The sequence below is a fragment of the Struthio camelus genome, chromosome 1, assembly GCF_040807025.1.
Source record: "Struthio camelus isolate bStrCam1 chromosome 1, bStrCam1.hap1, whole genome shotgun sequence".
NCBI lineage: Eukaryota > Metazoa > Chordata > Aves > Struthioniformes > Struthionidae > Struthio > Struthio camelus.
The window spans coordinates 148,729,044-148,756,046 of record NC_090942.1 but is presented as its reverse complement, the minus strand read 5'-3'; the positions used below and the strand labels follow the sequence as shown (position 1 = coordinate 148,756,046).

The following is a 27,003-nucleotide window of genomic DNA, read 5'->3' as shown; positions in this document are numbered from 1 at the left end:
ACACTAAAGGAGATTAATTCCCATTTTAATCAGTACAGAGAAAGGTCAAGTGAGATTAAAAATCCTCTCTCTTAGAGACGACTATGCCGTTTGGCTTATTTAGCCTCACAAAGTAAAGGTTGAAAGAAGCTAGCAGGGCACAGGACAGTGAGTATCTGTGTGGGAGAAAGAAAGAGGTGATCTAGCTAGCAGACAATACTGGCATAAGGATAGATGTGTGTATATATAAGCAATGAATCACTTTAGCCTGGAAGTTGGCAGAAGTTTTTTTTTAATCATGAAAAGAGTGTGGTTCTGGAGCAGACTTCCAGAGCAGGAAGGGGAGGGAAAAAGATGACCAATTTTAAGAGGCAACTCCATAAAGTGAGAAAGGAATTGGTATGGTAGGCAACCATGCTGCCATACAACAGATGAAACTGTGTGATTTAGGAGCCCTGTGGTCCTTGGAAAGCTCTATATAGAGTGCTAAAGTCTTGTGAAGAATCAGCTCTAATGCACAGGAAGAACCAAACCCCCAGTTTAAAGATGCGTTGTATTTTTTGCTTGTGCTCTGTGAAAAGGAGGTAATGCTGACCTTCACAGAAATGTAAAAATAGTTTGTTATGGAGTACTCTGCAATAAGTAAATGTCATGTAAAATTTCTTATGAGGAAATCTGATAATTTTGCCTTTACTGAAGGGTTTGAATAACATGTATTAGAGCTCTATAGAGACAGAAATGCAAGTCATTAATTCAGTAATTTTTGCCCTGTTTTTTGCGAAGACAGGAACTGAGGGAAAAGGAAAGATGGTACATGTTTGAAGTGGCTTTAACAAAGGCTATATGGTTATGTTTACCTGCAATTGGTAAAAATTCTGGCTGTAGAGGCAAAAGTACAGCATGTGGGCCATACAACCGTAATATTCCCCTAGATATAGACAAGCCATCTTAAACATTTGCTATCAATTCGTGCAGTGAGGATAACCTTGTTAATTTATGCAAACAAATAAAGCAGTACTGACTATTTTCAGGTGTGCCCTGGATAGCATTTAAACTGCAGCAAATATGTAAGTGCATTTGTTAAAGTGAGTGAGAGAGAAGGGGCTGTAGGAGATCAGCCTAAGTACAGAAGAGGCCTATCTGATGCAAGTTTTGGAAATGCTCCTTCAGCTTTTCACAGTCAGTTCAGCTACTGCTTAAAAAGGGATGATTTGAGTGAATTATCTTCTCCCCTCCCTTTTATCTAAACCCAAATTTATGCCAAACTTTATCTCACACAAATTTAAAGGCAATAGGATGGAACGCTTGTCATCTGTCCCGAGTCTTCCTTAAAATCTTTAAGGATGGCGACTTCACATCTTCCAGTGGTTCTTTACTTCAGTATGTCAGTATGCCCACTGTTAAAAAGTGCTCCCTACTGTCTGTATGAATCATTCTTGCTTCAGCTGAAGCCTGTTACTTCTTTTCCAGGATGCAGAAAACAGTCTGTCACAACTTCTTTGCATTCACTTCTAAAAAAAAAAAAAAATAAATAATTGAAGACTTTTAATGGTAACCTTTGCCCTTTCTCCCTATAGATGAAATTTTCTCAATTCTACATTGACTTCCTACTCCATATTTTCTCAATCAGTAGTCATTCTTCTGGCCATTTTCTGTTTTTTCCCCTTTACCATTTTTTTAAGCTGTGGTGCCCAAAACTGGACACAATACTCCATCTGATGCCCAATTCCGTCTTAGTGCTAAAAAGGGTGGGCAAATCAAAATGTTTCTTACCTTACACGAGCCCTGTGCCCACATCCCAATATGACTTTTTTTCATATTAGTGCCATATTGTTGACACATTTTGCTTGTGATCTACTAAATCTCCCAGCCTTACCCATAGCATGTAACTACATGTTTTTTTAATGCAGCAAAAAAAGTGTTAACCAACTTTTAACCTATTAATTTTCAATTCAGTTTTCTCTCTGTATTCTTCTTTTGATAAAGCACTGGTTCATTTATCCTTTAAACTACTTCTGTACTCCACATGACTCAAGCCTTAGAACTACTGAGTGTCTTACTGCTAGTGTATCAGATAACCAGATAAATATTTTGTTTGCCTAACCTCAGTTTCTTGTATGAAAAGAGGTATTTTGCTACAGAATTAATCTGCTTACCTAAAACTTGGTCTTGGCTATTCACAAAGGTTTCTGTATTTTGTTGTTGTTTTAATCCAAGATATGAAAACTGATACAAAATAGGACCCAGCCTTGAGTTGCTTCTTTCTGATCACGTGATTGCTGATTATACTCTGCTGCAAATGAGGAGTCACTTTAGTGTGAACTTTATTTTGCACTTTAAATTGTAAATTTGAAACCGTATCTTCCCATTGACTCTCAATAAGCTTTGGTAAAATAGTTGTAATAGTTGGCTATTCTAAGAGATTTATAATCAAAACAGTTTTGTTCAGATCAAAGGTAACCAGCCAGTTTTTCTTAAAGTTTGTTTCCTAATAGGAAAGGAGGTATCCTGTATCTCTTGTCAAGATTTTGTGTGCCCTGCTCTTATATATATCCTAATTGGCATTATATTATGGATACTGCAATATTATATGCCCTGTACTATATGATGTCATGATACTTCTGCTATGAAAAATGGGACATCATGCTGCTTTTAGCTTTCCAGTATGGGTCAATATGCTGCTTGTAAACTGGTAATGCTAACCTTGAAAGAAATCGCTAATAAGCTGTTTTAAGACTGAACCAACTTTGCTTATTTCTAACCTGAATTTCAGCTTGCTTGGAGTTGTTCAAGCCTGTGCTGTCATGCCTGTATCTAATGACTCCATGAATCCCTGCCGTGAGGCATGCCAGCTCTAAGGCAGTGAACTCCTCAGCTACTGCTGTTGCAGCGCTCCTGAATGACGTGGAGACAAAAAAGAAAACCTACTTACTGTCTGCAGAGGAGGTGGGTGACATCCCAGGTCTTACAGCAAAAATCCCATGGTTCTAAAGAGTTAAGCTGTACCTTTAAAAAAAAAATCTATTTTAAAAATCTTCACTTTTGAAAGGTAGTGAAAGGACCAAGGACAAGTGAGGGACGAGTCTCCCGTGATCTGTAACAGAACAGCTAGAACAATTTTGAGGTAGGCATTTCACTAGTTAGTTAATAGAGGATGAAAAACTGTAATGATGCTTTGATCTTATGAATGCAGAAGCAGCATGTCCTACAGAATAACTCTTGAAACTTTTTTTTGAAACTCTGCAGGTCTTCATCACTGCTCTGCCCATGAAATAAGTTAATTCCAGATTTAGTGTTTTTTTTTTTTTCTTTTAAAACCAGCTAAGGTAAAACTATTCCAGGAAGTTGGTGATTTTTCCTTAAACAATGTGAACACTTGTCAAAACTAACATTAAATACTAAAATAGCTGTGGTACCAGAAGCATCTTTTAAGTTTATGCACTAACTTAACTACCTGTAAAGTCACAACTGCAGCCAATACAGAGCAAAGTTTGGGGTAGCTGAGTTTTAGAATAACTGCAAAAGGGTAAATTAGGTAGAGTATTATAACCAAGTGCCTTCATACTTGTGCATTGTTACTTCTCCAGCTAAGCTTTGAATTTTTACATGAAAAATTCCACAACCATCTTTCCAAATTTCATTGGATAAGAGCCCAGAATGTACCACTCCTCCTTCTAGAAGTGTTTGTCTTACTGCTGCTTTTGCCTCATACAGCCGTAGTATCTTGGTTGAAACATGCAGCTGTGATAGCTTTAAGTAGCCTGAGGGGAGTTTTGTCTCCAGCAAATTCCTAGTGAAGACATAACTACAGGCATAGTTCAGTGGTAACCCCCTTCCCCTATACCAATATCCAGGGCAAAAAAACATGTTTTGTCCTGTTGATTATTGCAGTAGAGTTTTGCCACTATGTCTGTCGGTCACTTGGGAGGTGAAATCTCTCCCATGAGCTTGCAGATGCATTGGTTATAGGTTAGTAATCACTCCAGAGTCGCTGACTAGGTGCAGTTTTGTCTAAATATGCTTGTGATCTCTTCCCTTTAGTTGCTCTGAATTGCTGAACATCATTACTGTTTCTGTGGGGCCTAAATCTGAATTCCAGCTGTTGGTTGAAAAGTTTGTCCAAAAGATCCATACAGGTTAAGTCCTATTCTTCATATAATCAAGCAGGCACTCTGATTTTTCCATTAACGATGACAACATAACTGTTCTTACTAAGTGCTGTCAGAAGGATTGACTATTGCCCACTCTTTTCTATGGAACTTTCATCATTTTCTTTCCCTTTAACTGCACTCTCTTAAAAGATGTTCCCAGAGTGTCCAAAGATATGATGAGTCAAAGAAATTTCTTCCAAGATGCAAGAGCAGAAACAGCCCCTAAAACTCTGAAACGAACATTTGGGTTCAGAAGGGGAGAGTCTGACTGCAAGCAGAAGTTTGGAGCTGCATGCATGCAAGAGGGTACAGCAGTATTCACAACTCAGGATACTGACAAAACCCCAATTTCTATACAGGAAGAACAGTGTACAGTGAAAGGAGTAGGGTATGACTGAGCATATAGACAAGCTCTAACCTCCTTTTAGTGTTAAGACCAAAGGCACTGTTAGAAAGACTATTTTGGAGTTTCTGCATAATAGCTGGAGAGTTTAGTACTGCATCACCTATTTAAAATTTCACATCTTAGATCAAGTTTCTGCCTGTAGCTGGAGCATGTGTTTGATAAAATTTTTAGTGTAAAGTACGTTTTCTCAAGATAGCTGTAGTCTCACCTCAGATTGTGTGTCCGTTTTTCACGTTGTATGTAGTCATTAGTATTTAAATACTATTGCTTGTCCCGTAACAAGAAAGCAGACTTGTTTTGGTTTAAGATTTTTAATAGAGATGAATTCGATAATTTTATCTCATTATTCAGATGGCTCAGAACACTTAAACAGTGTATTTAGGAAAAGTCACAGTTTCAAGCATTACACTACACAAATTTGAGTGAGAGCTGAAATTTCACACTTTTTTTTTCCTAAAAAGAAAACTCTTTTGTTCCTAGCTTCAAAAACACGTCAAGTGCATTGCAGAAATCACTTTGTCTTGGAGTGTGGATTAGTCTAGCAGGAATAAACAGTTGTTACGTAGTGACCTACTCTTGATTAGGGTAAACAGGAGGTAAATGGATTAACAAAAGACAGTTTCTTTGAAAATATTGAATTCAGAGTCTAAAACACCTATGATATCTTGCAGAAGCTACATTATCTGATTAAACATTTAAACATCCTTTATTGATTATATTAAAGAATACATAGAATGCCTGGGAAAAAGAAAGACCGACACTGTGCGCAGAACTTCTGCAGCTTTTTACTACAGTTTAATTTGAATCACCATTTCATACCATTACTTCCACTCCACCTTTGTTAGATCTAGTTCAAGGAATGAGCTGATGTCAGCATACTGAAAGTTCATCATCTGAGTACCCTTAAAAGTTCTGTTTTAGACAGAGAGAACTTGAGAGAAGGAAGCTCCCAAATCTTTGAGGGAAACAGAGTACCAAAGCACAGGAGAAGGATGGTTTATTTGGATGGACTATAAAACGTTGAAAGTAGTCTTAAAAGCATCAGTTCTTAGGCTTCTTGAACAAAGGGGCTCTGTAGTTGTAGGCAGGAAGCAGCTGAAATTTTTTTTAGGTCTTCATTTTCCAAGATAACATTCAATAATATTATCAAAGTGCCTCTTTTTTTATTAAATAACAGTTCTAGACTGCATAACTTACCTGATTACAAGCTTTCAAGTGTTCTCGCAGATGCTAAACGGTGCTTATTACAGAAATTCCAATACAGCTTTTACTTTCAGATTTATTGCAGAGCCTCCCTTCTCAACTGTCAGATCAACTTCAGTAAAAGGGATGGTTTTGCTCTCTCTCAAAGCAGAGAGAGATAACCGCACTACCTTGTCAGCAGCTACTTGCTTTGCCCATACAATGTGATAGTGAAATAGCAAGTAAAAGTTTACGCTCCCAAATGTAGAGCACCTTTATACTTCAGCCAAACCTTACAGCTGTAAAGGATCAGGAACTACTTCTTTCTGAAACGTTTTCCAATCACTTTAAACCTCATCTGTTGACTGAGATGGACAAAAAGTACAGTCAAAAATGCAGTAACTCTAATGACTGGAAACACTGCTTCCAGTTACTCTTTCCTTCAAGGAAATGAGACAACAAAAATAGCATAAAATAGGTTGCATCTCCTTTCATTGGAACTGTAATGTTTCATGGTCAGCTTTGCAGACTCTGGTTCATGCTACTTTCAGAAACTACTGGGGTGACTCACCATGCAAAGTACAGGAAAATCCTCAGATTGCGTCAATGGGAAGAGGAAGACTGTCTCTGCTAAAAGAAAGGGCATATTGGCCATAAAAGGACCTCCTTGATTCTGTTAGCAGAAGCCTTGCCACTGATCTGGCAAAGCTAAATCCATTTTCTCTTACACTACCAAGAAGCACAAATTTCTTAAGTGTTCTCACGGCAAAAACAGAAGGTATGAGGAAAATATTTATCTGGAGTTGTGGGTTCCAGTTTTCATTAAGCTGAAAAGTAATTCTAGAACTAACTGGTCACTACAGTAACAAAAAGTACTCAATTTGCCTGAAACAAGTGTGATTTTGCAGTGAAATGCATAAGTAAAGAAAATAAGAGCGTCAAGCAGTATCATACTCCATAGGTTTCACTTCAGTCATCTCACCAGACATACTCAGAGCAACTGATACGTTGGCTTTGAACAGTACTGAATGAGCAGCTTTTGTCCTGGCCTTTGACTTAGGCTAGTAGTACATGCTTTGGGAAGAGTAAAAGCAATAGGCTGTGTGGTTGCCCTCCCCCCAGCTTTTCAGTTGCTCAGGGATTGCCTAAGGCAGCGGCTGCATTCAGATAGTGTTTAATGGCTGTCACTGCACTTGGTCTTTCAGAAATTCTGAATTTTGAACCCGTTGATACGCTTTTGAACTGCTGGCTACCACCAGCAGGTTCCCTCACGTTTGCTTTAGTAAGGGGTGAATCATCATTCCCTGTTGCCCTTTGCCATACCATTTGTAGTTTTACAAAACTCTTGTCAAAACTCTTCCTTTGCCGTATCTTTTACCAAACTGAAACAATCTAGGTGTTTACTCATCACATGGAAATTGTACTGTGTTTCTGGCTACCTTTTTGTCCTGCTCTGTGCCTTTTTAGTTTGTGCCCTTTCAAAGATGACCAAAACTACACGGGATGTAGGGACATGCGATGGACTTACAGAGCAACAGAAGGTTTTCAGTTTTGACTTATACTTCATTTTCCAACATTATTTCCTTTTTAACCATTCCTGATATTTCTGGAAACTAACCAGAATGATTTCAAGGTCTTTCTTATGGAGAAACAGCTATTTAGAGGCCATTGCATATGCATAGTTTAGGGTGCTTTTCACTAAGCACTACTGCACATTTTTCAGTCAACCTTAGGTTTCATAATCCTGAATAACTGAAACTCCCACAGATTTTTCATCTTCCTGCTCACTCCCTTCTCCAGATCCAGCAGCACAAACCTCTGGATGACATTGCTAGCAACTTCTTTCCACTGAGAAACTGGTAAAAAGCTAAAAAAACAGAACCAAGAATAAACCGTCAGTTATTAATCCAGATGGATTTGTCCTCCTAAAGCAACTAAGATGATAGCATGAGCTAGGAGTTCTTCGGGGAAAAACTTTTCAAGCAGCTTATCCAAGTTTGCTATCAAGATCTTCTTTGTCTGCATGGTTGTTCACTTGTCGTTCACTAAGAACCAATAGATTTACAGGTTATAACTCCCCTCTATCACAGCCGCATTGACATAGATCTACTTTTTGTATCTGAATACAATAGTTTTTCCCTATCTGCCTGGTACAGAAGGGAGAAATGTATTTGTAGCTGTTAGGATTTGTAAGGGCCTATAGTTGTAGCTTGCAGCCCTTACTCTGATATTCTTTTATTTTAGGAACTGTCGGGTCCTCCTCTGTGGGAATCATATTAATCCCATTTTAAGGGCAGGAGTCCAAATCCTGTACTGTGGGAACACAGCTAAGTTGCTGGCTTTGCCTTGAGGAAAGACCTGCCGTTATCAGCCCTTCTCATCTCTGAGCTGAAATTCTGAATTACAGTTTTTATACGTATGTGCGTCAAGCCACAGTAAGTTTTGCACTGTTACTAATCAAATAAGAAGAGATGATACATTGCTGACTTGGGTACAGGTGACAAACGTGACTGAATTATTTGTTCTTTTGAGTTCAGCTAACAGGATAACCCCATGCAAAACAGTGAATTCTACAAAAGTTAGTAATACTGGGCCTGCTTCTCAATGACTACTACAAGGTCTACGCAAAATAAGTGAAAATTACATAAGAAATGCGAAGACAAAGTACTTTGCTGACCTAGAATACGTATCTTTATGGTCGTGCCTCACCTGAAACATTTTGTGAACAGAGCGGAAGCTCCGCATAGCACTAGGATTTCGTATCTTTAGAAAGCGGATGAGGCCTTAATCAGCAGGTTCAGAACTGAAATTACAGCAATATCTGTCCACACAATTGAATGTTTAGCTAAGTGTGTACACAAATCAGTGGCAGAAAGTCCAGCAGGTGTTTCCATTCCTGTCCCCTTCCTCCACTACTACTGTCCCCTTCCTCCACTACTACTGTCCCCAGAGCATAAAGAGCTTTCACAATATTTTGATTTCCCTATCTGTTTTCTTGGTTAAACAATAATCCATTGCTATTTAATGTCATTAAAATACTGAGCTTCTGAACTGTTCAGAGCACCTGAATTTTAGAACTGCACTAATAACCTAAGATCAAAAAACCCAAACCCTGAAACTGCAAAGTTATTGTCCTTCCTAAACTCTCACAGCTTAAACCGCAGCTATCAGAAAGATTGTTGCTGTGCTGTCAACACCATGAAGATGATGTTTCACTAGCAAGACTGCTACATGCCAGTTTCACTGAACCTCTGCTTACTGTAATTACTTCAGCATGGCGGGGGGGAGAGGGGAGGAAAAGAAAGCAGCAGCACCAAATTTCTCCTACGTAAAAGGTAAACACTATCTCTAGAAAGGATACGGGTTAATACAGTATGGCCCTCCCCAATAAAGCACTTCCCCTCTCCCCAGCTTGAACCCATCATGTGAGGCAAGTTTTAGGTGCTTTGATGACAAGGAAACAGAAGTTACAAAAATGTTTGGACAAAACACCTACCATAGCAGTGTTATTCGAGACAGCATTATATGCGCTGGATATCTAGTGCATTTTTGTGTTTGAGGGAACCTTAAAACACCTCTCATAACCTTAGATATGCTCTCTTAACTCACAACAGGTCAAGAGTTCTGAGAATGGTAGACTGATAAAAAAAAAATCAGATAAAATGCTGCTTCTGCTTTTCTGCACTATGAATATACATCATGACTACTTCACAGAATGCCAGTAACACTGCCTCCCATAGCTGTAAGCCGATCCCATAGAGAAGCCGATCTCCCTTAAAGGGAAGAGGAAAAAAGCAAATTTGGGACATTCTTAGACAGTTTACATTTTCCCTGCTCCACTGAAGCCAGCTGAAGGTCATGTCCCTTTCCGCACTTCTGATATGCCAAACTAAAATCAGACTAAAACTCTTGCCTTAAATGTCCCCTTGTGCCAGAAGCTGGGATTTCACAATTATTATGACTAATGTATCTTATGATCTAGAAGAATGTCTTCTGGTATTCTGCTTTCTGGTATTAAACCATGTCAAAATTTAAATATTCAGTCAGGCAATTTAGGATTGAAATTTAAAATCAGATTGAAATTTAAAATCCAAGAATATGTTATAACATGGAACTGCATGACCTACTTCTCCCTGCCTCTGCAATAACAACTTCAGAGACTTTCCTGGTTAAAAATAAATCCAGTTTATTTCTCGTAGCCTAAAGTAAACTATTTTAACATTGCAGCAAATCCCTTTAAGGTGAGCATTCATCTTCTCTGAGGGAAATCAAGTCCGTTTTTTCCAATAACCATGTCAAAGTGACCAGCAAGTGTAGTATTTCAAATTACTTCTATTTGATTAGCGGAATGTGCATAAGCTAATGGTCTAGCCTAGTTCTGACATTGTGCTCGGGCAGAGAGATGATGAAATCTGATTATTCTGCCTCTTTTCCTCCCCATCTTAAACGCATATCAAATGTGTTTATATGGGATGCTTTCAAGCTGTCAAAGGTGAAAAAAATGCAAGAAACTGGGGGCTTTAAAAAATTACTTAAAAAGAATTATGTCAATAAAAGCTGGAACTAACCTAAACCTCTAAATCCTCCCAGAATGAAAATTGCTACTTATTTACATGCACCAATATAAGTCCTTCCATCCTGGCTCTGTGCTACAGTATGTGGGCCTGGGAGGGGCACCAGCTTTACCCATGTCCATACAGCTAGGTAATCGAAAGGACAGGGCTTCTCTCCCTCCCTGCTAATGCTTTTTTAACGCCACCACAGTCCCTGATGTGGACAGCGTGGGCAGCACAGAACATCCTTTATTCTAGTATAAATAATTACATGGTATAATTACAAATCCCTCATTCAGTTTCAGTCCATAAATAAAATTTCAAACTCAATGGTATTTTGGAAGTCTACAAGTCCATGTTGAATGATGCATAATAGATCATGATTAAGAAAGTAGCATAAGATAATGGTGTATTGGATAGAGCATCCAAACTGGATAGATTATTTTATTTTCTGAAAAATCTGAACTGATTCTAGCATTTAATCACTGTGTCCATCACAACTAGGTTCCACAACAAAAGCTTGTATAAATCAAAGTATCAAATTAACATACAGAATTTCATTTGTCTGTACAACACAGATTCAAATATGATTGCCCTAAATTAACATCAAGTTTGTGTGTATGCACATGTTGAAATACACTTTGGCACTTGCCAGACTACTGTTACCCTAGAACTGCATTCAAATTAACAAAAGGCTTTTTTGATTCAAGAAACTGTAGTAGTGGAGAGAGATTATTTTTTAAAAATTGTTCAGAGTCACTTTCCGTGCTCTGGACTATGGTTTCCCTGTTAAAGCCTTCTATTTTGTCATAGATTTAGAATGGGGGAAATTCTAATTACTTTTGCAATATCCATTACCCTTATTTTAGGAAAAGGTATGCAGAAGTCCAGAGAATTCCTCAGAATTTAAAACTGCAAGATTAAGAGTAGCAAAACTGTTTACAATGCTGTTCCCACAATAAAGCTGCCTGTTTAAGCCATTTCCTGGCTCTGTAATTCACTACTTCCTCCAAACTTTCCTTCTCTTTCACTTCACAGGCGTTATTTCTGCTGGAACTTTATTTTTCAGAAGGGCACTCCCAAAATTTCCAAGCCAAGAGGCATCCCTACATTCTCACTGCACAGTGAGAAACTCTCCTCTCCAAACTTGAGAGGCCTGACCCTCCTACTGCACTGCAAATAAGGTTTGCATGAGCTCCTTCTTACAAGGACAGCATTTTTCAATATAGGGACATCTGAAATTGTTTTTTTGACATGTTTTTCTTTTAGGAGCAGGTTCATGCTACTAATCTGCTCTGCCTTACTTTCTGTGACTCAAATTGTGGCTTAGATTGTACAGAGCCACTTTGGGCTTTTGCTGCCTTCTTCCCTACTGGATATTCTGAGCCTCCTGGTCAAGGCTTATCCTCCCTTGCTTATAAGTTGCAGTGGGTCTTGAGTATTTTGGAGAGGAATACTCCCTGCTGATGCATCTGTAAGTGCTCTAGTTGTTCCCTGCGAAGCTTATCCTCTCACCCCCATCTTAAAGAAAAGCACATGAAGTTAGAGTACTCAAATTCCATTCCCACACTTGTGCAGAAGCAGAGACCATGTCTGCCAAGACTGAGGTCAAACGTTATTCCTGTGAACTACTTCAAACAGAGCTAACAGAAACACTGAACCTTTCTTTGAAAGGCATGTGAGGATATTAGTGGCTAGTGTTTTACCCTTCAAAATTAAAGAACTTTCTCTGTCTGAAGAGAGAGTCAGCAGTTCAAATTAAATTAAAATTATATAGAAGGACCAAGCTTTCAACTCCTGTGTACAAATAGTCTCTCTGATTATAACATTTAAAATCATAGGATAAACTGCTCATGCTATTAAGGTTGCTATGCACTTTCCTACTATGAGGCATTCCCCCAGCCCTGTGTAAAAGTAGTAGTGGCTATCATGTTAGTATTAGCCATCATTTTAACCTTTACTATTTATTTGCCTCAGATCAGTTCTTTGGAAGCCAAAAGAGTTTAGATTTTTTTCCTCCATTTAAATTTCTGCAGTCCTTTTCCAAAAGGGAATTCCTTTAGATTCAAAAAAAAAAAAAAAAAAAAAGTAATATTTTTGGCACTTTCATAGGTCAAAAAGCTCCTAACTTTGAAACAGGGCCAAGTTGGGTCAAGTATTAGGTCTTCGATACTTTACTCTTGCTCAGTCTCTATATTTTTTCAGAGAAAATAGCTTCTATTGCTCCCTGCTTTAACAAAAGTCAGATACCTCTGCATAGCACTGTACCATGTAGCATAAGCACACTTTTAAATGTTCCTCCTTACTGATAGCTTGATGCTTTGAGATCAGAATATTCAGAGCTACTGCTACAGTCAGTGCAAGCTGTGCTTTGAACACCTCTCATGAATAGCGTACTAAAAATCCAGGGTTATGCCTGTGTTTATAATGAGACTGCTCCTGTAGTTGCAGAATCCTGTAACAGCTATTCAACTTTCACTCATAAAGATTGGTATCTAAAGGTGCACAATCCTGCAGAAGCTGAGATTCAACTTTTGTGAACACACTGTGCAGTGTTGCACAGGTGACTCAAAACATGCTCATTTCTCACTGTCAAAAGGTAACTAGCACACAAAGCACAAAAAGCTAAGGTTTTCTAGATACTTATGTCCTTCCAAATTCTGTAAATGAAAATATTTCTCATTATGTCCCAAAACATCACAGATGGATACACAGCAAGATTTAGATAAATTCTTTGTCTGTTTAAATATGATGCTAGTGCATTGCCTGTATACTGCTGTGGCCTTTGACACTCACAATTAAATTGGAAAAAACTTGTTTGCATGGGATTTCAAGCAACTGCAAAACAGTCTTGCTTCACTGTCAGGATTAGCTTGTGTGAGGTACTGAAAGATTAGAAACTTTATTTTGCAAATCTTCAGGCGCAAGGGTTACTCTTCATTAAACACACACATTCCTTGGCCACTTTCGGTGCAGTTTTTCAGCAGTAAGTTCATGCAGTAAGTTCATGAAGTAATAAGCAAAAAAACCTACAAGTAGAAATCGCTCAGTCCCACATATGAGGGACAGCCATGTAAGCTGTAACAACTTAGGCTAGTGTAGCAATATTTTTTTCAACTAAGACCCTCATCTTACAACTTTTCTTTTTCATTTGAAGGGTATATTGATATTTATTAATTTCTTTGCTGCTCATTGCAAACTGTGTTTTCTATGCAAAAACTCTTGAGGTAGCAAAAAAATATGTCTGCTCTATGGTTAGGTCAAGTTCTAGCCTCATCAGCACACAGGATCTTATGGGAAAGAAGTTAGAAGTATTGAACTGTTCTTTGAAACTGATATATGCAAAAAAGGATCTATCAAAGAGAGATAGATCACTAGTCAGTGAATTTACACAATGTTTCAGTACAGATTTTTTTTTTCTTCCTTTTTTCAGTAAAGGAGTCCCTCAGGAATTTTGTATAAGGATCAGTGTCAGTAGGAAGAAGGCTCATGTTTGCCTTCAGTTCACAGTAAAGTCCAATTTTGGAAGATTTAAAATGAAAATAGATAAATAACGATGAATGACATTCATTGTTTTAAAACATGAATGAAAACGATGCTTATGTTTATGGGCCTCTCCTCAGATTGTTGGACAAGCATTACAAGTAATTTTTGAATACGAAGTTAGAAAATTACATTCCTCACCTCTCACCAATGGTTGGAGTCAACTGTAGCTGCTCTTTCACAACCCCATTCTGGGCTTACTGGTGAACTCTATTCAGCCTTATATCTCTGCTATAGGAATTATGAGCACACATGGAGAAGCATCTGTCCTGGGATGGTTTATGATGCTACCAAAAACCAAAAGGCTTAGCCTTCCTGAGGAAGCTAATGAAACAATTTTTGCTTCCAGAACACATACGTGATCTTTCTTTCAAAGAACAGACAGATCTCTAGTTATGCAGAAGACTCTTGTTTCTCTGCCAAAGCCATTTAGTAAACTTCAGCCTCAAGCTGCATGCGAAGGTTTGCCTCACTGTATTAAGTCCATTTATCTTGGATAAATTCCACTTCCACTGCCTCAAAAAAAAAAAAAGTTCATATGACTCAGCTAATAACTCAGATTCATTGTTGTAGATATCCTAAGTCCTTGCTCAGCATGGACAGCAATGGGTTCCAAAGAGTTAGAGTTGTCCAAACCAATGCAGTTGTTTTCACAATTTAAGAGGAAGCTACTACTTCTACTGCCAGCACTTCAAAAAAAAAAAAAAAAAAAAAAAAAAAACACACACCCAAACCATGGTAACGGTATAAATAGAGCGTGCATCACTGCTATCTGCTTTGCCATCCTTGGAACCATAAGAGGACAGAAAAGTTGTTCTGGCTCAGGGACTTTCATGAGTGTTTGTTACTCTTCACCATTTAAGAAGGCAGCTCAGACTGCACTGCTCTTCCAGGTTTTCCACAACAACAAAACAAAACAAAAAAGCTTCTGATCTTTTGGTCTCTCTTTTCTTTATAATATGTTAGACAGTCATTACAGATCAACAGCCTTTAAAACGTTACCTTGGAGGGACAGAGAAGGAGGTAGATCACTGTCATTAGAAAATACATTTGAAAGAAAGCAAACTAGACAATATGACTGCAATGTTTCTCAGCAGCAGTAAGTTGTGATACTGAAGTTATCCCATTATTACATTTAATAGTTAAGGAAAAACAGAGTGGATATTTACTCACACAATTTTATGAGAGGAACAACTGAAATGGCAGCAAGAAAAACACACTTTTTAGACAAACTGGTATTACAGCACGTTAGCGGGCCACAAAACTGTTAAAAAAAAAATCTTTCGAGACATGAGAATGAAACCACATTTTAGCATGCTTTAAATAGCTAAACTGCTATTCAAAGCGTAACAGTTTTCAGCTACTGGCAAAGACAATTTCCTGGTTTGGAAATCAGAAAGCATTTAGCAATAAGTTAAAGCTAGCCTACATGTAAGTGGGCTAAATACTAGGCAAAGATTTTTCCCTTTTCACGTTTCAGATGATACTACAGTTTGTCACTTCTGCAGCTTAAATATTGCTGTGCAATGCCCCACTGAAGTTTCACATCTACTCTGCAAAACCACTGAAGTTTCACATCTACTCTGCAAAAGAGAACAAGAATAAACACCTTTCTTTTAGAATAATCACAAATGGTAAAGCCAGTAGTATTTGTTTGTCCTTTTAATTAAATGTTTTCTGTTTATCACGCAAGAACTGCAAGCAGAGTCTATGGATTCTTCTGAGAAATAAGAAACCTTATGGTTTCATGCAAGTTCAATACTGCTTCTCTTTCTCTCTCTCTCTTTTTTTTTTTTATGATTATCATCAGCTGTTTTCCCAAGCCCAAGATAGGTTTCCAACTGTCTTCATCTGATTTTAACAACCTTAGGGGAAAAAAGTTTTACCTCATTACTTCTACCCAAAACAGCTTGGCTCCTGACTTGTGTCAGGTCAGGTAAGTCTTAGACCACAAGAAGTTGGATGCTTTTCTTTTGAGGCACTGGAAGTCAGGCTAATAGTAATCGTCAGGTTGTCCAAAGTTAAAGGGGCAAAGAGCTCTCAGTGCCTTCCTATTTAAACACATGGCCAGTGAAGACATCTATTTTCCCTTTTTTTCCTGAAATGCATTAAGTACAGCTTGTAGTAACAGATTCCCCACACTGTTGCATTCATGCCTCTGTAGTTCTAAAGCACACTGTCCCATTTTACGTCTAGTTTCCTCAAGCTCACTAGAGGAGTTAACACTGGATCTCTCCACATTCAGATAATACACACACATCCCTTTTTATCTCATAATAATCTTCTTGTTTATATTCCTTCTGCCGCATTCCCAAGCTAAACCAAGATGAGCTCAGTTCTATGGCAAGGTTTTCACATACCTCTTCCCAGAGAGAGCAGCTGCTGCTGCAGCTGAACAAGACAATTGCAGCATGCTAGGTGTACTTTAGATTGAATATGTGGCTTGAAAGAGGAGAATGACCAGTTTCCTCATTTGTCTATTTTGAACACATTTAGAAAACCCCGCTGTCAGCATCTTGAGTAAAAACAAAAAAACAGGTCAAGTTTGACATCTTCAGACCATAGTAAAACCACTTAAATGTGTTAACTTGTTTAAATAAACATCCCCACCTCAAGTGACACAGTGGCCTGCAGTTTTCCTTGATCCATCCACAGAGCAAGAGTTGTTTTTACTGAGTCAGTAATCATGCATTGTCTTCCAGAGGAAATACTAGCCGGGTGCCCCTGCTTGTAATTTCATGATCCACTGCTCCCAAATCACGTTCCAGCACTTCCTCTGAACTACTTTTTGTTCTCCTGCCGTCAAGGCTAGTGGTAGCTGTATGGGGGCCAGAAGAACCATTAGCAGTTATTGTTGTATCACCATATGTCACAGTAAGGTCACCATCATTCAGAATAAAATCAGAATCCTCTTCTCTAAGTTGTTCTTGATTCTGGAAAACAGAAGAAGGAAATCTGAGTACAGTGCACAACATTTGGTATTTGTCAAAAGGTAACTGAACCAAAAGATTTACCTGCATGTCAGTACAGAAGCAGCAAGAGTAAAGTTCTACCTTAAGAAATATGTTAATTCAGTGTTTGCAAGTCAGCTCACTGTTCTCGGTGCAACTTTTCTGTTGTGGGGAAATGAGAGGGAGTTGAATATAAGAACCTAGATTATGAGACAGGTAACTAGTGAACTAATACCACTGGATGTTTAATGGAAGTACAGAAGAGATGAGAAGCAAACACTGTTTTTTACATGACAATTTAAAAGACAGTAGAGGAAAAAAAAAGCAAGTACAGTCATTTATAATTTTATCATTCCAGATAAAGTCAAGTTGAATCACTAATTAGGCAAGTTCAGAAATAAAAGACTCATGCAAACTGATAAGAACTCATTAGGCCCAAATTATTTGCATTCAAAGTTTCCTCAAGAAATTATTGTCATAGATCAAAAAAAATTTTTTTTTTTTTTTAATATCTACTCATTCTGTTTACCTGGTATTAAATTGAGAATTTCCAGAGCTAGTTCCTAGGATCACTCCTAAGCCATGAAAGTAAGAAAGATTTATATAAGAAAACACTTGCTTCATAGTTTTTTAACTAGTTCTGATACCTGTTTACTTTTCCAAATCCTTTCAGAAAGTGGCTCACAAGCCTATGAATTTATTTTGGCAGAGATGGGATGAAATACATTATCAAGGACCAGAAATTGGTGAAGTGTAACAAAGCACTTGGTTGCTTTTTTGGAACAGCACAATACAATTGCAAGCCATTACACCAGGTTTCTCTGTTGTTTAATGGGGCCTCGGTAAAAGGCAAAATTGCTGAACTGGTCATAAAATGGGTCGTCTTCACATGCAAAGAAAATTTTGCCAATGGCATAAGCTTGCTTTCTAACAAATGAAAGCCAATATTTCCACGCAAATAGCTCCATGCTGCTTGGCAAGTGCTGAGATTTAAGTGTGTGTATCGATACTCTCCTTGGTAGGCTAGACTCTGATCAGACAATGCTCTCAAAATACATCGTTTGCTTCTGCTTTGGCAAAGGAAGGAGGACGCAATCTACATGTTATGTAGGATGCCTGTGATCAGCCTGGCCAGAGAGCCCTGCCTGTATTGCAGAAGAGAAGCTCAGAACACCTAAGACCGTAATTCTGAAATAAAATACTTGTCTTTTCCCAGGAGGTTTTATTTAGCCAGGCACCGAAATCTTCATCATGGTCAGGTTAATCAGAGTTTTCCCTCAGCTAAAGTGAAGCACCAACTGCCTCTAGATGATGCAGAATAGTAACTAGGGAGGGCTAGAAGAGGTGTCAGTAATTTATCAGAAACAAAAACAAATGGTGCAGTTCAGCGTCAGATGCAAGACAATTCAAATGAAGATGAAAAGCTGAAAAATTAAGATAGGTACAAAGCAGACAGTTTGTGACTGTAGATTGGTTACGCTTTAACTGAGAAGCAATATCACAAATTGCCCATCGTGATGTTCTCTGCTCTTGGAGCAGCACCAAGGAGGGTCAGGTGGAGGTGACAGTGCACTTCTCTTGGAGGCGCTGCAGTGCCAGGACAACGTGTGGAGCGGCTGCAGCATCCAGGAGCCTAAAGCATCTCCTGGCTCTACATTGCCATGTAACAGCAATTCCTTACAGTAAGAATCTATCAGATATAAAATTGGTAAGAATAAACACTATACTCGAGTTTCTCCAAAAGGCTGACAAGCAATGGCAACCACGATACTGAGCGTAGAGGGCCACAGGCCTGGTACCATACAGCAATTCCTCACTCAGTCTCCTCTGTTTTGTCCCAGGCTACACTTACACGTGCGTAAATGTGATAAGCTCCAGATAAAAAACAATGAGCTTTCTCTTAGCATGGTGAACAAGCACTGCCTTGTATGAGCCAAGCTCCTCTTATTTATTCCACTTCTGCATAACGCGGTAAGCGGCAGGCAATTCATTTCATATTTTTCCCCAGATATGCATTAACAATCCCATGTAGTATATGGATTAGACGGTATGTTGACAAGCAAAGAGGATGCATGAATAAACCTCCTGGGCTTCGTGCAGCATGAACAATTCTTTCAAGACAGACAGGAAATGTATCCAAGCAGATCCCTAGTGACTTGATTTTTTTCCAAGAATAACCCTAAACTGGCCTCTACAATCTCCTACAATTCTGTAGGAGCAACAACATCAATTCACTTAAGAAATACAGGTCTGAACTTCACTATTTAAACTGACAAACTAGAATGGGTAAGTACCTACATTCAAAACCCTACCACAGACCGAACCGTGTTTTAACTTGCTCACCATTGCCCATCCACCCTGATGGCCTTCACAGCAGCCTGTCAAATTTTGGGGTAAAATTTGGTAGACATGTCATGCTCCTAAGAACGCATGCTGAAAGATGTTAAAACTGTTAAGAGTTCATTTGGAATTACTGGTTAAAGCCAAACAGTCTTTAAGACTTCTGTCTTTAAGACAGCCACTTCTTAAGATAGCACAGACATCACGTGTGACAAAACTTGCACCAGAAAGACTTGTGGCTCCAAAATAAAAGCTCCAGGTAGTAGTATGCATGCAAGAATGTGTTACAACTTAAATCTGGTGCTCTGCTTTATATTTCTCAGCCAAGTGTAAATACAGCAAGGAAAATGCAAACAGTTTTTTAAAGCTAGAGCAACTAAGAAAAGGAGAGGGAAGCATAATGAACAGCTTTCTTACCAATTTTGAGAGTTACGCCCTTCATGACTTAGATGGACTGCAAACAGACATTTCTTTCTTGTGTTTGCATACTTGGAAAAATAATTCCTTTCCCTTTACCTTTATACCAAGCGTCACATTGTGTATAGTGTCAAGGCTAAACTGTTTGTAAAGAGGGGAGGGAGGCAGGAAGGGAGAGGAGAAGAGATACAGGAAACACAACTGTGAACAAAAAAAAGACAAAAAGACAAATCCAAAAAAAAAAAAAGAACCACACCAAAAGAAAGTGTTCCATCAGGAAGAGCAGGTGATAACACATATGCTTTTTCCAAACAGGAAAAGTTGTTGGTGGAATGCAGAATTACTACAAGTTTCAAAGCACATGTCAAAACGGCAAAAAAAATTACCTACGTTAATTTGGGATAAATTAGAAAGCCCTGTCAAACGCTCAGGTACTGAAGGCAGTTCTGGGAAAGAAAATAGGAGTAATGTTTTTAAAATAATCATTTTAAACTCTGCAGCTACAGCAGCCTTTCATATTTTTTAGTTCCAGCTTGGATTCCATTTGGGTGGGATTTTCAGAAACACTTCACAGTGCTCCCAGGGGCACAGTGTTAAAGCAGTGGGAAAACCTCAGCAAGAAAGAAGTGAAAACTCAGGGGTAAAAAGTAACCACTGTACCTCACCCATGTATGCTGACTCAGAACCTTACATGTATACCATGTCACCATGTGAATTTAAGTTTAGAGGACTATCTCATACTCAGGAGTTGGTTGTAGGTGGATTTTTATAAAAGAACTGTTTGACTTTCAAACCTTAAAACACCCTTTCACATCTAATTAAAAAAAGGCAGTCCTTCACAAAGAAGTGAAAATGAATTCCAAGACGACTGCAATAAAGCCAGAGAAAACAACAAAATAGCTGAAAACAACACACAAATACATGGCCAGTAAAGCTATATACCAATATGCTTTCTTTTCCTACAGCACGTAGATGCCATAACCACTCAGACATGTGTCTGAATGAGATTCACACGATTTACTTCTTCCTTTTGAAGCACATTTTCCTGCTATGTTACATTCTGCTGAGTCTTTACTTTTTTTTTTTTTTTAATTACATTCAAGCTCTTCAGTCTTTAGTCCTCTCAGATGCACACCGTTCAGTTTTCCTGGAAATACCCCACAAAAGCAGTTTCTTTCCCTAAAAAGATACGGCTCTTTTAGTTGCTTCACCTGCACTGGATAGGAAGGCAAAAATATTCCACAGCTTTTTAATTTGTAATAAAATGGTACCTTCACAATGCTGTAGCTAGGCCAGCCATGCAAAGAAAGGCAAAGCAATTGCAGAGTTGGAAAAAACTTGGAAAGAAACTTCAAAAAAACCCACTACAACAAAAAAATAAAAACCCACCCAGAAAAAAAAACCCTCAAAATAATATTCTCTCTTAATTCTAATGAAGCAACGCTGCAAAGTAGGAACAAGAGGAGAGAATACAGCGTGAATGTTCTACATTACACATACCTTAAAAAAGATAAGAGATGCAGCCTCACAAGCATTTTTACTATCAGCAACTAATTATGCAGTGATGAGGTTAACACTTCAAAGGTGGTGGTGGTGGGGAGAATAAGTCATGGAACCGATCCATTTAAACAATACATTTTCGCATATGGTACTAGCTAAGAATGACGAGTACAGAGAAAAAAAAGCCCAACTGTGATAGTAAATAAAAGCCATGGCTTGCATGTTCTTTCTGGTTACATCCTCAGTTACTGGATAATTATCTTCCAAGACCATACAGAGATAACCACATGGGCAACACACAAGTAGGCTAATTGGTCTGATGGATGCCTTCAGCCTAGATCTGTTTTAAGATCTCCAGCGGTACTGCAAAGATGGGAACAATGCCAGTTTCTTGCATTATTAATAGCTCTAAATATGCAGTGACAGTTCTCAAATTTATTTTTGAAATTTTACTTTCAGGTAAAAGTAACATTCTAATGATTTCAGAAAGAAATGTAGGGAAGTACTTCAAAGTTGCAGGTGAAATTTGTAACTTTCTGGGGAAAGATTAATAGAAGTCTGGTCCAAGACTACTCGAACATAACAAAGATGTTACCATTCTGGAGAATCTGCAAGTTTGAGTGATCTCATACAGTAGTACAGTTCTATTTACAAGTGGTTCATAAAAAGTTGTAGATTTACAAGTACCTTACAGACAGGAATGACAGGTGTCAGAGTGTTGACAGAATAACAGGAGAAAGAAGCATTACACATTGGAAGACATGGTTGTAAAGGTACCATATTGACCTGCTAGACTGAGACAGGTAACTGATTAACAGTTTCTGAACCGCAATCTTAAATTTTGCTGTGGGAACAATCAAGGGAAGTTCTACTAGATTTCCTTCTGGCATAGGTAAAAGCATGTCAGTGTCCTCTCCAAAGAAGACCTAAATACAACCTCACCAGTAACAGAAAAATCTTGTCCAAATGTGCTAAAAGGGGACAGAATACTTTGAAGTGATTCATTAAGAACTAGATTAGTGATTAGGCCTGCAATTTCCCAATATCCTTAAATGCTGTTTTTGTGTACTATTTGAAAATTAATAGAACATCTTTGATTTTTACGAGCAGAAGCTGTTGCCTCAGGGAAGAGTATCTTAAATCTTTTCTGCCTTAGGACAAATCAGCACTTAAAATATGTAAATTGAACCACTTTTTCAAAAACAAAACACTTCCCACACCCCCTCCCCCAAAAACTCTTGTTTTGTTGAAGGTTTAAAAAAACAACAAAAACAAAAAAGGCAAAAACCCACAAGTATTTAGTTATTCTACTTACATCATAAACCTGGGGACTCGTCAGACAGCGGGCTATCAGACCACACCAGCTCGGTAGAGTTGTGGTTAATGGCGGGCCACTGTGAGTGAGAATCGGCTTTAAATAACTGTTAGTAGTTAAGGAAAATAGATCAGTGCTCGTAAACCACTGTTTAAAACAAAAAGACAATTAAGCATAAATATGACTCTGCCTTTGACCTATGTACTGTTCAATAATTGTATATAAATCAAATACATTTGAAAAAAAGTCTGCATTTGTAAACAAATAGGAAGCATCTCCCCTTTCCGCAGGCACTTTTCCCTTGATCCTGCTAAGGGCAGCTTCTTTATTCACATGTTTTCTGCAAGGGAAACTAGCCACCTCCCTTCTTACAGGTTCACGCAGTTGCAACATTTCCAGCTTTTGCGCTCCCTGGAGCCAACAGGAGCATGCAGGGGTAGACATTCCTTAACATTAATAAATCCTAGGGTATTTCTGTTCTGTAGATGGGAGCATGGTATGGAGAACCCAAGTTAGAGGTAACAAGATGGCATGCTCATGTGGCTCAACACAGTGAAATAAAGAAATACTATCCATCCAAAGTCCTCAGAGCAGTATAGCAATCTGAACTGGTCCGCTGTTAGCTGCGTCAGAGTTACACTGATGCAGCCATAGATCCCTGCAGCCTGGACGCAGCCTAAGGACACTTTAACATAAGTGCTTTCAAAGAAGGACAGATGTTCTTCAAAATTTAAGCAAGATTTAGAATGGTTCGTTTTACACAGTAAGAAACGCAGTTAAGCCTTCAGGCATCAAAGCACCTAACAAGTTACTGCAGTTACACTGGAAAGGCTAGGTGACATCTCTGCAGTGCAGATGCACATACCTTACAGAGCCAAAAAAAGGGGAAGGGAAAACTGTACGGCTGAACCACGTTACACAACACGTAATGAAAGCGTCTTCCAGGTAATGCTAACTAGAATACATGGGGGTAAGAGTCTTTATATCCCTTTCCATAGGTCTGCCCCCAGGAAAATCCATGTTTGTCCAAGCTAATACTCTAGGCTGATGACAGGCCCTAGGAAATGCTCACGAGTGAAAAAAAGGTGTCCCTGCCACAGAGCAGTGTACTGATCTTGACTGGCCACATGAACAGCACTGGGAACAGCACTCTCCAGTGCTGACTTCCAAACGTTGACTCTAATCAGGACCACAGGGTTTTGTAGTCTTGATTTTTTTTTTTTTTTAAATCAGTCTGATTACTTCAAATGGAAACACGTATTACAGGTATTGTAGTTACTTTCTTAGACCTGTAGACACAGAGAGAATCAAGTCCACTTACGAAATGTAACACCACTCCCCTCATCCTAACTCAATAGGTTAGGGTGTGGGGGGGAAAGAGGAAGTTGGGGGGGGGGGGAAGGGACTCTTAGCAGATGTAGCCCTCCCCTTTAGCAGACCCTGGCACAGTGCATTTCCTTGAGCACATAATGGCATGATTACGCCACTGCAGAGTTATGTTTCCTCCCTTCCTCCCCTGTTAAAGGTGTGGCTCCATCCAGTCCTGGAAAGAAAAACTCTCCCCCTTATACTAACCCACCAGCCTACACGTTGCCCGGGGACAGAGAGGCCAGCAGCGAGTCAGTCATAATGAAACAAACTCCTTTTGTACTACTTCTATTTTTGACGTTTGGTACTTCAGCAAAGTTGCTGTTTCCTTCATGTTTAACACTGGTGGGTGAACCAGGCAACAGCCTATGACATTAAATAAACTTTATGTTCCACAGGCGTGATGTTTCCAGTCACTCATCTGCATACGCTGTAGACAATAGCCAGCATGAGAGCACACTGACAAAGGCATCTTACTCGCATTTTTTTCAAGTTAAATCCTCTTGTGGAGGGTGAAGTTTGGAACAATTTGTCTTTCTAGTCATGAACCACGTGAATACGTTAGCCAAAAATATTTGAGATTTTGATGTGGGTATAGAAGTGACAATTCTAAAGATCAGCCCTTACGTACAATTTAAACCCATTCAACAAGCATTTATCTGAATGCCTCCTTGCAACAGGAGGAGCAGAGTTTTAACCCTGTAAGATACAGTAAGATAGCTCTGCCTCTGGATTTCAAGGCTTCTTTGGCACAAACTTCACAGGAAGCTTCCTTAAACCTTTTGAGTCACCACTGAAGAACTAAGTGCACTATCAGACAGCTTCCTTTAAAATAAAGTTTCAGTGATGCAGTGAATTACGCTGTAATTTTCCCTTAGCACTTTCCCCCATCACTGCACCTGCTGGGGACTGCAGTTGTGCTAATGCCAGCTGAGAGGAGAGTCAGCTATGCCAGCGACTCCTCTTTACGCAAGGCACATCCCCTTTGTAAAGGCAGGGGAAGGGGATACCTCAGCTGCCTTGTTAAAAAGGGCAGTCAGACATAGCCCCGTACTTCCCTGCTCTTATTAGACAAATCTTCTTTTAAAATAATAAAAATATGGTGCTTGAACAACTGACCTTGACACACTTTGATACTAGGTCCTAAACTCAGAGGGTTCACTTGAAATTACCAGCATCTATGTATATTTACACAAACTAGCACAGCTAGCAAGCCTGCTGGGCTTGATTGGCCCACTACTACTGCACCTGAAAACGTCAGTCAAAAATTGATTTTATCCTAAACAGGGAAATGCTATTATTTTATTTTGCACGTAAAAAACAAAAACGGTACTATGGCCACATCTAAACTGACATACTTTTAAGTCTATTCTTCTTGCTAACTGCCTGGCCATCTCTTGACTCACTACCAAAACAGGATTTGAATGCTTTCAACATCACGCCTTGGCTGCATGGGCAGGAAATCTTGATATACAAGTCATGGAAAGAAACTATCGCACTCCAGCCAGGCCAGCAACATCTCAGCCACCAATGCGTAAGATCCCAGGCCACATGCTCACTTCTCAGATGCAAGCTGCAACGAGATTAAGGCCCTGTCGCAGATACTTAGGAACCTGTAATTGCCCCAGAAATAACTGGGAGTCAAGTACCGAAACTTCTGTCAATTTCCACAATATAAGTGACTTGCCCTGGTCACAAGATTAGATTCCTCCTTTTCTGTTAAGTGAATGCAAGCTGCTGAGGAGGGGCACAAGTGCAGTACCTTGATTAAAGATAAACTAAGCAGGAAGAAAAGCAAACAAACATGACAGACAGGAGAGCTATACAAAAATTACACAGAAGCTTAAGCAAGGCTATCTAAATAGCACAACAATAGTTTCAGAAAGGTTATACAGCACTATATACACACAAGGAGCACACTCAGCCTTGACACTCCTAAGAAGTTCTGGATATACTGAAGGGATTGAGCTGGATCACAGGTATACTTTTAGTTCCAAAACTTCCCATATCTTTGATGGGATCTTCCAAAGACAGCTTCGTCACAAAAGCAGACGGCTCAGAACAAGGAGTTGGGGATTAGACATGCACAATGAACTGGGAAACCAGATGTTCTGAGCATCAGCAACAATCAGAACAGATCAGTAGAACAGATCAGAGAATCTAAAATAGTTAACTGGCTGCTGTCTCTCTGTTTAGTAAAGAACTTCAGTGCACAGAACTGACTGTCTCTTGTTCTCTGGCAAATGTGATGTACCATGCACCTTAAAGAAAGGAAAGGTCTGTCTTTCAAGTCCATAAGTTCAAGTTTCGGTTCTGTGCCTTAAACCTGTCAGACAATACTTGATCTTTATCACATTTGACTGTCTCAGGTGCTTAACGCTGCAGATGGGTACACGGCAAGGAAAGAAACCCGAACGTTTCATGTCTTGAAGCTATGCTGTCTTTTTGAAAGGATACTTATGGTCAAAGCTATACCACAGCCTGAAGAGCCAAGCACTTTCCTGCTTTGTCCTGTTCCTTCTTTCAGTATCTGGGCCATCCTAAAAATAAGACAAAAGCATATTCCATTATTTTAAGTAGAAAAATGAAATCATACATTCCAATCATTCACACTGTAACGTCGAATCCAAAAAAAAAAAAGCCAGATGACTTGAATGCTGTACTTTGACTGCAGAATGAAGTTATCTAGAGACACCTGGAGATGGTGAATTTCTCTAGAAAGATCAGAAATGACTGTGCAGCCCCTCTTCATCAGCCTTAAGTTACATTAAGGAGCCCCCTGCCACTGAGTTTCTTTGGGTCTAAGCTTATCACATAGTCGCTGCAGTAATAGCCATAGAAAGAAATCTAAAACTGAGAAGTAAGTCTCCTAAACGTTTCATCCCCAAAATAAACAAACTGGTTCTTACTCGTTACTCTGTTGACTTCCTTAGCTCTAGGTCTATTTGATATTCTCTCCTTAAGCCTATTGTTTCCTTGAAGAACATGTGAATTTATCATTCCTGATAAACTCTCACAAACCTGATAAAAGACTTAACACAGACGAAATTTGCTTAACGGGGAAAACAATTCACAACTGAGAAAGGTTATGCAAGTTTTATAAGTGCTAGATCAAGCCAGCTCTCAGAAGTGCTAACGTTAAATACAATCCTTTTAATAGCTGTGCTGCAAGTGAACACACCAGCTGGTCTGCAGCTGCATTTGTTTTTACTTTTTGTTACTGTTTTTCATTTTTGGCGAGAGGCCAAAGCTAAACTCAGGAAAACAGATGAAGTGAGAATGCCTTGTATGAAATCAT

The 27,003-nt window shown here is 39.0% G+C and overlaps 1 protein-coding gene and 1 non-coding gene across 13 annotated transcripts in view; both read right to left on the bottom strand.

The window, feature by feature from the left end:
- Positions 1-674: 674 nt before the first annotated feature.
- The window catches only part of SLC9A7 (solute carrier family 9 member A7), an 89,629-nt gene continuing 63,300 nt past the window's right edge, over positions 675-27,003 (bottom strand). For 3 of the 12 annotated variants that reach the window (XR_011136946.1, XM_068923063.1, XM_068923064.1), the window contains 4 exons: positions 26,163-26,245; positions 22,338-22,443; positions 17,295-17,340; positions 15,940-16,747 (listed from right to left, as the gene is read on the bottom strand). Coding sequence is in view for 4 of the 12 variants with exons in the window: in XM_068923063.1 (XP_068779164.1) it covers positions 17,335-17,340; positions 22,338-22,443; positions 26,163-26,245 (195 nt within the window). In the remaining 8 variants the exon portion in view is untranslated. Of the gene's footprint in view, positions 1,491-2,741; positions 2,875-2,911; positions 2,986-15,939; positions 16,748-17,294; positions 17,341-22,337; positions 22,444-26,162; positions 26,246-27,003 lie in introns of those variants that run through there. The other 9 variants (XR_011136940.1, XM_068923061.1, XM_068923062.1 and 6 more) reach the window with 7 other exon arrangements.
- LOC138065861 (U2 spliceosomal RNA) lies at positions 18,328-18,522 on the bottom strand. Its single transcript, XR_011138906.1, has one exon. It is a non-coding gene; the product is annotated as a U2 spliceosomal RNA (small nuclear RNA).